This window comes from Lolium rigidum, chromosome 2 (assembly GCF_022539505.1).
Source record: "Lolium rigidum isolate FL_2022 chromosome 2, APGP_CSIRO_Lrig_0.1, whole genome shotgun sequence".
Classification (NCBI taxonomy): Eukaryota; Viridiplantae; Streptophyta; class Magnoliopsida; order Poales; family Poaceae; genus Lolium; species Lolium rigidum.
The window spans coordinates 274,219,585-274,229,711 of NC_061509.1; the positions used below are offsets into that span (position 1 = coordinate 274,219,585).

At 47.5% G+C, this 10,127-nt stretch overlaps 2 protein-coding genes across 2 annotated transcripts; one reads left to right on the top strand and one right to left on the bottom strand.

Annotated features, from left to right (window-relative positions):
• The first annotated feature begins 4,949 nt into the window (after positions 1 to 4,949).
• LOC124688824 (PAP-specific phosphatase HAL2-like) lies at positions 4,950 to 8,096 on the top strand. Its single transcript, XM_047222451.1, has 4 exons — positions 4,950 to 5,313; positions 6,451 to 7,135; positions 7,387 to 7,750; positions 7,841 to 8,096. Exons 1-3 carry the CDS (start codon positions 4,950 to 4,952, stop codon positions 7,688 to 7,690), a joined length of 1,353 nt encoding a protein of 450 aa, XP_047078407.1. The 3' UTR covers positions 7,691 to 7,750; positions 7,841 to 8,096.
• Positions 8,097 to 8,419: 323 nt separating this feature from the next.
• LOC124689111 (F-box/kelch-repeat protein At1g67480-like) lies at positions 8,420 to 9,610 on the bottom strand. Its single transcript, XM_047222704.1, has one exon. The coding sequence runs from the start codon at positions 9,608 to 9,610 to the stop codon at positions 8,420 to 8,422; it is 1,191 nt and encodes a 396-aa protein (XP_047078660.1).
• Between the last annotated feature and the right edge of the window lie 517 nt (positions 9,611 to 10,127).

The following is a 10,127-nucleotide window of genomic DNA, read 5'->3' on the forward strand; positions in this document are numbered from 1 at the left end:
GTTTGCCTCGTGCACGGTTGGGATTTTTCCCACGTTAGAAAGTCTACGGACTATAAATATGTATCTAGGGTTTATGAAATAAACAACAACCAACGTTCAACCACAAATCAATCCTGGCGCATCGCCAACTCCTTCGTCTTGAGGGTTTCTACCGGTAAGCATCATGCTGCCTAGATCGCATCTTGCGATCTAGGCAGCACAAGCTTATGTTGTTCAAGCGTTGCTCGTGCTGAAGCCTTTTTGATGGCGAGCAACGTAGTTATCTTAGATATGTTAGGGTTAGCATTGTTCTTCGTATCATATGCTATCGTAGTGCAACCCTTGCATATCTAGCCGCCCTCACACCTATCTTAGGTGTGGGGGCGGCACCCCGCTTGATCTTTATTTAGTAGATCCGATCCGTTACGGTTGCTCCTTGTTCTTCAAGGATTAGTTTAATATCTGCAATAGTTAGGTCTTACAAAGGGTTGGAGGATCCAGCGGCACGTAGGGTGTCGTTTGCTAGTCCTAGACAGGATGTTCCGGGGATCAACCTCGTGTTGGTTTTTAGGCCTTGTCTAGGATCGGCTTACGATCACCGTGCGTGGCCGCGAGGCCCAATCGTGAGTAGGATGATCCGATTATGCGGTGAAAACCCTAAATCGTCGTAGATCGTTTTAGCTTTATCTTGATCAAGCAGGACCACCATATATTCGTGCACCTCGTACGAATCATGGGTGGATCGACTCCTTGAGCCGATCCACAGGATAACCTGAGAGCCGATCGAGGCTCGTATTTAATGTTTACGTGTATGCCATGCAGGAAACTAAGCGAGGCATCTCCATCACCTTCCTGACCAGGTATAGGTCAGGTGGCACGCCCTTGCATCAGCATCGAACGTGTGTACCAGAGGCTTTGCGGGCCGTCGCTCGGAGGGACCAGGGCCAGCCGCAGCCCTAAGTTGTTCCCGGCTCTACTGTGTTGCCCGTCGCTGCTCGCCGGTGGGTTTTGACCGCAACAGTTGCCTTTGCTAAGATTAGTGTCATGCATACTGTTGTCATAGCTATTTTTGTGTATAAGGAGCTTTGCTCATTGTTTATTTTCTGAGGTCATAATGTGCTCAGGTAAATGTTACGGGGAAAGAAGTATTTAGATGCCCGGCCCTTCAATTGGTTTGTTGAATGTCTCATAGATGTTGAATTGGTTTTAACAAAAAAAATAGTAGAAGTCTGAACCAATGCTCAGTTGTACATGAATGACATAATTATCTTTCCACAAGAAGAAATTTGTTCGTCTTATTTCTATATGATTCCTCTCTTTATTTTTCTAATAATATAGAAATGTGATTCATGAAATTGTGTACATGTCAAAAGGGGTTCTTTTGTTTCTGTTAAAGGTAACTTATGAAAGTCAAATAAAGCAAATGGGATTGAATGCAGTGAAAATATTATGTGGCGTGGATATATAGGAGCTCATAAGCCAATAGTGGAAAGGGAGCGTAGTGTTGATTATGCTTACTAAATTTTACATTCCTTTGAGTGGTAAAGACTGGATAGTACGTTTGCTAGGTAGATGGGACGTAGATTAGCATGCACACGTCCAGTCCTTTTCCTGTTTGTCATGTACTCTTTCTTTTGCATATTCTTTTGGTGATATCATATTCTCACACATTTGAGGTACATAATAGTGCAATCTCCTCCTTTTTTACATCATATAATTTTCAGAATTCAGTGAATACAATTAGTCTTGATTCTTGAACTATTGTTCGTCTTTGTTGCAGAACTTTCCCTTTTCTCTTCTAGACCTGGAGCATGAACAAGAAAGTTGGTGGGATACCTTCATCACAAACTTGATTCGAAAATGGCTCCTAGGCTAGAAAGTTGATGGATATGTTCAGTTGGCTAGATATTTGAGAGAGTATCGAGGGTGGTAAAAAGTAATACCAGTTCTAGACTATTTTTGTTTGCCATTGTTGTCTTCTCGAATTGCCTCTTGTGAAGAGTGTCCCAATTTCACGTTTGTAGGAGCAAGATTGGACTGCCGCCAACCTCGGTTTGGTGTTCTGATGATTGTTGTTAGTGGCTTGGCAACATGTAAATGCCAAACTGAAATGTGCCTTCATACATCGTATCTTGGTCAATTTAGGTCACTTATTTCCGAACGGATGGAATACATGCCGACAAAAAAGCAACCATGCCACACAAATTAAACATTGGTACCGGAGGACGGCGCAACAGAGCGCGCTTGGTCCATCTAGTGAAAATGAAGACACATGAGGCCGACACGCACGCCATGTGACTTTCCCACGTCCCATGTGAACATGCCTGCCTTTTGTTGTATGGGCGTGGGAATGGCCCGCGTGGTGGCATTCCGTTTTGGTGTAACTTGGAGCATAGGCTCTCGCTCGCTGCTCATGAAATAAGAAAAATCACGTTAACCCACCTCCCTGCTATGAAGTTTTTCCTGCCAATCGAGATGTTGGGTGTGTGCCAGGCACACATGCATGAACAATAAATGGAACTCAACTACCTTTTCACTCAGGACGTAGAATCAGGGGCGGACCTAGGACAAAATGGGAGTGGGGGCACCACCGTGTCATCGTGTGGGCCCCACAAACCCGCGACGAAATCTACCTTAATTATATAGTGCTTCAAGTTCTAAAAAGGTGCTGGAATGGTGCGTAGAAGTATAAATATACTTAGACAAATCATTTAAAGTACAGAACATTGGAATGCAAAAAATCAAAAGCCTATGAGGTGCCTTAGCAAAATTCTCCCTCCAGTTATTTTTAATTAACTCGGATTTAGTACAACTTTTAGATAGTACTGCCATTTTATTAGAAAAACAATTTCTCTACATAGACAAATGGATTTGAATATAAATAATGTAAAGATGCCGGTGATCCAAGAGAAAGGATGCGGATTTGCAGCACCTAGGCACACTGGTGCTCGTTTTAAAAAACTGAAATCGGTTGTTTGAAGTTTGTTTGTTCAAATAGGTACACATGGTATATATATTTTTGAAAAAAAAATCGGTAAAAGTTTGTTGTATTTGAGAATAGAGAGAAGAAATCGAAATTGTGGCTGTATATATGCATAAAAAACTAGTTTTTCGCTGAAATACCCAAAACACAACATATTTTCTGACGAAAATTGCAGGTTTCATAGTACCTGCTAATATACTTTTTCGTTGAACTTTTAATGACCTAGAAATACTGTTTTGACTATTTCAAAAAACAAGCATGGGTATCAGTCTGACACCTTAAACAAAGTATCAGAAGATAGACCACCAAGTTATCTATACTAACACATATTATTACACTGAATGTTTTTCTACGGAAATAAGACTTGAGTATATGGGCTTGAAGTAAAATGGACCTACAGCCGTTTATGTGTTATTATACTACTTGGTCATCTACATAAAGTAGGACTTGAGAGTATATGTGCTTGAATGCTTTCAATTTGTTAGCGAAGAGGACTTGTCTCCGGGACTAGGGGCCAATGGACCTAGGTGAGTGGGGGCCTCATACATAATACTAGACTGCTCAAGTGTAAATGTGTAAAATTGATTGGGGGCCTATGCCCCCACTCAGCATAACCTGCCCACCCATGCGTAGAATATGATCCCTCCCACAAATTGGAAACACAAAGGTGGCGATCATGCCACGGTAGGTATCAGTGTGCTTGGCATGCATACTTTTTTCTAGGGTATATAATGCCTCGTATATCAGCCTCTGCGCAACACACCAATGACGGAGCTTCACTAGAAAATCCGGGGGGGGGGGGCAGCTGCCCCTCCCCTTTGTAGGTCCGCCAGTGCAACACATGCATCACACAGACACTCTTTGTTTTCGTCACACACACCAGAGCACAATTTGTTCCAGGTCGGGCGCCGGAGAGAATACCAAGAGCATCGATGGTGCCATGTACCGCCGCTGGGGAGATGATCATCATCTGGCAGAAGATGGTTGCTGACGCTCGTTGCGACTATTCCCTAGCTGTGGCGGAGACGAGGAAGGACTTCTTCGGGGCGATGGCATCCTGCGAATGGAAGACCGTCTTGGGTACAATCATTGTGGATCTGGCAGTGGTAGCCGCGGCGATCATCCATGCGAGCTGCACTCGCCGCCAAGTGTGATCATCCAGTGTGCATTCGCCCTCCCCCGAGGCCTGTTTGGTCCTAGAGTTTTAGTGGGGATTAGTGCGGATAATACTCTAGAGTATTGAGTGACCCCCTATTGTCACTCAATCCCTATAAACCCCATCCCAATCCACTAGGTAGGTCTTGCTTCGTACTAGAGTTTTTATGAGAATTAGTGCGGATAACACTCAAGAGTATTGGATGATAACATCCTGTCACCGAATCCACACAAAACTCCTTCCCCAATCTAGTAAGTAGGGGTAGGGTATTGGGGATTGAGAGAAAAATACACCAAGGTTTGGAAATAAGTGGGGATAATACAAGATTAAACTCGTCAATACTCTACTATCAAACATGCTTTTAGTAATAAGTGGGAATTTGAAATTTGACGGGGATTATAGCCACTATTCCCACAAAAATTATACTTTCGTACCAAACAAAGCATTAGGGCTTATTTGATTTGGAGGAAACATAGAGAAAACGCATAGAAATAGGAAGTAATTCCGTTCCATATTAGTGCGCGTGCTCTATTTGGGCTGCGTTTGTCACTGTGTGTGTAGTGGTGGGACTGCGGCTGCGGGCAGGGGAAAAGGAGAAGAGAGCGAGGATGGCATGGAGTTCGTCACCACCACCACCGGCATCGGTGCGGGGGCTGCGCCGCTCACCAATCGCGGCCGCCGCCGGCTAACGGAAGGTGCGAGCAGAAGCATCTCGGAAAGACCCGATTCCGGCTAGCTAGCTAGTACTTATCGGATCAATCGAAGCAGCCTAGGGTTGGTTCGGGTTCAGTCGCGCGCGCGCGCCGCCAGCTTCGGAATCCCTCCGCCGCCATGGGCAGCCTCCGCCTCTCCGCCTGGTCCTCCGCAGCCGCCGCGCGGGGCTTCCCGCCGTCCCCGCCGGACTGGCGCGGGCGACCCAGCCGCTGCGCCCCGTCGTCCCCGGCGTCGGCGGCGCCGCCGGCTCTAGGCCGGCTCCAGATGGGCACGGACCACGCGTGGCAGTGGGACTGCCGCGGCGGCGGCCTCGGAGGGGGAGCGAGCCGGAGGGACTACGCGAAGGAGATGGAGGCGGCGGTGCGCGTCGTGCAGGTCGCCTGCACGCTCTGCCAGCGCGTGCAGGACTCCCTCCTCCTCGCCGACGCCGGCTCCGGCAGCGTCCACTCCAAGCTCGACCGCTCTCCGGTCACCGTCGCAGGTTCGTCGTACTGTCACTTTTTTTTCCTCCATGTTTGAAGTTTGAACACTAGTTACTGTCACTCTTTGATATGCAGCGAGGTTAAGTCAAACTGCAGCTCTGCTCTATTAGAAAATCCGTTTTTTCCATTTGATAAATTAGATTACGTATTTGCGCTGATTCTGGTTGACCTATTACAGTACTGACAATGGGCTGGAAATGTGATCCAAGTTGCAGCCTCACAATGAACTATATTGGGTCTTATAAGTTTCAACACACCAGGAATTGCTCGTATATGAATATTATGACAGAAATTATCTATACTCATTAGGCCACTGAGTAAAAATCGTGTATGTGTGGTAATTGTATTGTTAGTACGTCGTTCCACATCTTAAACACAATCCGTGACGAGATTAGTCAAACTACAACTCTGCATGTATTAGAAAATGATTGTTAGTTGGGTCTGAATGCCTGAATGGGATGCTGCTTAGTTAAATCAAGTGCTGTTGACTTCTGAATTGTGTGTGGTACTGGTAACCATTGTTTGCCATTTGATAAATAAGATTGCGTATTAGCACTGACTCTAGTTGACCTGTTACAGTACTGACAGTGGGCTGCAAAGGCAATTCAAGTTGCAGCCTCACAATGAAGTATAGCGGGTCTGATAAGTTCCAATACACCAGGAGTAGCTCGTATATGAATATTATGCCACAAATTATGTTTACCCATTACCCTCACTGAGTACCAGAGTTAGACATATGAATATTATGCATTTACTTGGGACTTTGTGTTTAGAAAATGATGTTAGTTGGGTCTCTACTCCTGAATGGGACGCTGCTTAGTTAAATTAGTGCTGTTGACTTCTGGCTTGTGTATGTGTGGTATTTGTACTGATTTCTGGTTGACCTGTTACAGTACTGAGTACTGACAGTGGGTTGCAAATGCAGTTCAAGTTGCAATCTACCAATGAAACATAGGGGCTGTTATAAGTTCCAACGTACCTGGAACCGCTCGTACACGGATATTATATTATGCAACAAATTCTGTCTACTCGTTACCCCCCACTGAGTACCAGAATTAGATATATGAATATGCTATTCAATTTGCTGTTTCTTTGTGGTTAATACCTAATAAATTCACATATGTTCCTTATGCCAGATTGGGGCGTGCAAGCAACAGTAAGCTGGCTACTCTCTGACTGCTTTCGTGATGAAAATGTGTCGATCGTGGCAGAGGAAGATGATAAGACACTATCTAGTAGCGACGGCACGGCTTTACTTGAGTCTGTTGTCGCTGCTGTCAATGGTTGTCTGGTTGAAGCTCCAAAGTACGGGCTGAGATCCCCGGAGAAAGACCTCAGGGCTCATGATGTTCTCCAAGCTATACGGAAGTGCAGCTCCACCGGTGGTCCAAAAGGAAGATTCTGGGTGCTTGATCCTGTGGATGGCACGCTTGGTTTCGTGCGTGGGGACCAGTATGCTATTGCTCTTGCCTTAATTGAAGATGGTGAAGTTGTACTAGGTGTTCTTGGGTGCCCAAACTATCCAATGAAGAAGGAATGGCTCAACTATCACCAGCGGTACTACAGGTTGATGTCTAAGGTTGCTCCTCCTACATCTGGATCCTGGAACAAGGGTTGTGTGATGTATGCTCACAAAGGGTGTGGCCAAGCTTGGATGCAGCCACTGGTTCATGACTTTGGCATGCTTAATTGGCATAACTCAAGGGAGATTCAGGTTTCATCTGTCAGTGATCCAGTTTCAGCAACATTCTGTGAACCTGTTGAGAAAGCCAACTCAAGCCATTCCTTCACTGCAGGACTTGCTCATAGTGTAGGCTTAAGGTCAGCTTCTTAATTTAACTGTCTATGAGGTACTCTTAACCATGATAATATTATTACACTAGAGTGAAAAGTATTTCATAGATTTTATATCTGCTAGTTAGTATATGGTATTCTTGAGTAGGGTACTAGTTTACATTGGCAGTATAATGAAATGGTGCTAGCATTTTACTCTTGCTCCATGTCATGCAAGTTTTGGATTTTGGGTGCACTGTTTAGTGTGTATTGATATGTATTTGCTTGTATTTTTGCAGAAACCGGCCTCTGCGTGTGTATAGCATGGTAAAGTATGCTGCAATAGCACGAGGTGATGCAGAAATCTTCATGAAATTCGCTAGATCTGGATACAAGGAGAAGATATGGGATCATGCCGCAGGGGTTGTCATCATTCAAGAGGCTGGTGGAGTGGTCACAGATGCTGGAGGTCGCCCATTGGACTTCTCCAGGGGTGTTTACTTGGAGGGTTTGGATAGAGGCATAATAGCTTGTTCTGGAGCATTGCTTCATCGAAGAATTTTGGGAGCTGTTGATGCAAGTTGGAACTCATCAACATTGTAATGGAAGCAACAGAAAACCATTATCAGTCAGATGGCCTGACATTGGTCATAGCATCCAAGAGTGAGTTTGCAAAGAAATTTTTGCTCTGTTTTACCCTTGGATCCAAAACTTGTTCTGTCTCTCACATTCCGATATCTATCTATTTTCCAGGTAACTCAACTCATATAGATTTAGGTACCGGAAGATTTTTTCGTCAGTGCTAATAGCAGCATGTCTGCTTATAAAGATGCTGTGGCATGAAATCGACGATACTGGTATTTGTCCGTCGCGGATGTTTAGTAGTAGCTGTTTTGCTGGTTTGTGTCATGCCCTTTTCCCTCGGGCATAACTTGTAAGCTCATCGGGTTGATGACACGTTGATAAAATCAGTCATGAGGAATTGCTCAGCACCATTCGTTGAGCATGAGAACTCGAATCTCTATACTTCTGACTGAATGATCATGTGATGTATTATCTGCAAATTTGTTCTTTATATTGTGCCTTCAGTTCTAATATTCTAGATGCTTTACTTCAAAAAAAAAATCTAGATGCTTGTCTTGCCTCATAAAAAGAAGGGATTATCACTCCATATATATAGTTCATTACACATATATAACATACCATTTTTCATACAGCCTTGCGTTATACAGTCACACGCATACACCACAACAGCACAAGCAGCAAATTTTCACGATTAAAACCACAGTACAGACTGTGTGTACTGGACTGGACTGAAGTAAGTGTAATTCATTAACTGGAGAGCTGGACGGAGCAGCACTGGCTGAAGAGCTCCTTGCTGCCATCCTCGACGTTGTGCTCATGGTCCATCTTGGGCTGGAAGCTGTTCCAGGCTGGGACAATCCCTGGGACGGCGCCGGTGTCGAAGCTGTGCACCAGGGACACGGTCCTGTAGGTGTCCTCGTCGTCGCCGGCCACCTCGTACCCGGCCAGGAAGTAGAGCTGCCTGCCGACGGCGGCCATGGTGAGGTACAGCTGCTGCGCCGACGGCGGGAGGCTGCTGGCGAGCAGCGACAGGTCCGGCAGCGCCGAGTGGTCCATCACGCTCCAGATGTTGAGCTCGCCGTCGTACACCTCCACGTGCCCCTTCCAGCTGTTGAGGCAGTCCCCGGAGCTCAGCAGCCGCCCGGCCACCGCCACGATCTGGTTCGGCGGCACGTCCAGCTGCCACATGCCCGGGATGATCTCCCACACCCCTCTGTGGCAGTTGAACACCTCCGCCGAGCTCCGCTCCAGCGCCGACGACTGCAGCACCATGCTGGTGCCCGCGTCCGCCGCGCAGGTGCTCTCGGCGAACCCGCCCACGACGTGGAAGCCGCCCTGCCAGGTCACGCCCACGCACTTGTACCGCATCGTGCTCATGTCCGGCAGAGGCGACCACCGGTTCTCCTCCGCGTCGTACACCTCGGCGGCCGCTGTGCCGCGGGCGCCCGACAGCGAGCAGAGCCCGCCGGCGACGCAGATCCTGCCGCGGCACGGCGCGCACGCGAAGTCGAACCGCGGGAGGAGGAGCGGCGCGCAGGCCAGCCACTCCCCGCGGCGCACGTCGTAGCGGAGCACGTCGGCGCGCACGCCCACGTCCGTGTCGTGGTACTCGCTGCCGCCGCCGTCGGCCACGTCGTCCCTGCGGCACAGCCGGCCGCCGATCACAAAGACGGACTCGCCGACCGCGACGACGGCGAAGCCTTTCAGCACGTGGCCGTCGGGGACCCCCGGGATGCCGCCCACGCGGCGCCACCTGTTGGCGCCCGGCTCGTAGCACTCGAAGCTGTTGGTCCCGCCGTAAGCGAAGCACGCGTATATCCTTACCCCGCCGCTGCTGCCACCGCCGCCGCCGGCATTGTTGTCGTTGTTGCCGCTGCCGCTGCTCCCGGTGCTGGACAGAGACGGCGAGGTGGCGACGTCGCCCTGCAACGACCCCATCGCAATCTTTCTGACTTACCCTTCTTCTTCTTTCATAGATGATCCCAAAAGGGGGAGTATTGCAAGGAGGACGGACTGCCTCTATTTATATTGCAGTGAAGCTTCCATGGCGGGCGGATAGATCAAAGCATAGGAGGAGGAGCTCATTGGGAACTCCGGCCATGCCGTAGTGGGATCTGTCGAGCTACTAGAAACCCTGTTTGTCGCATTGCTCCCATGAACAACGGCGCCATAAAAAATAACGCGGGAACATCGTGTGTATACCAGTGAGTACCCACGGACAGGTGCTCTCGAGAGCTCGGCTCATCCCACGATCTCGACTGTTCCCGTGTAATCATTGAACAAATCACTAAAAGGGAACAAAAAATTAGAACAGTAAGACGAAATGTACACTACAAATTTGAATCCAAATTCGATTTACACTTGAAATGGAATATGTTGCCCCTCTATGAAAAACTATAGTGTCTATAAGATTTTTTTAAAGCCAAACTATGGGAAGTTTGATCGAGTTCGTACA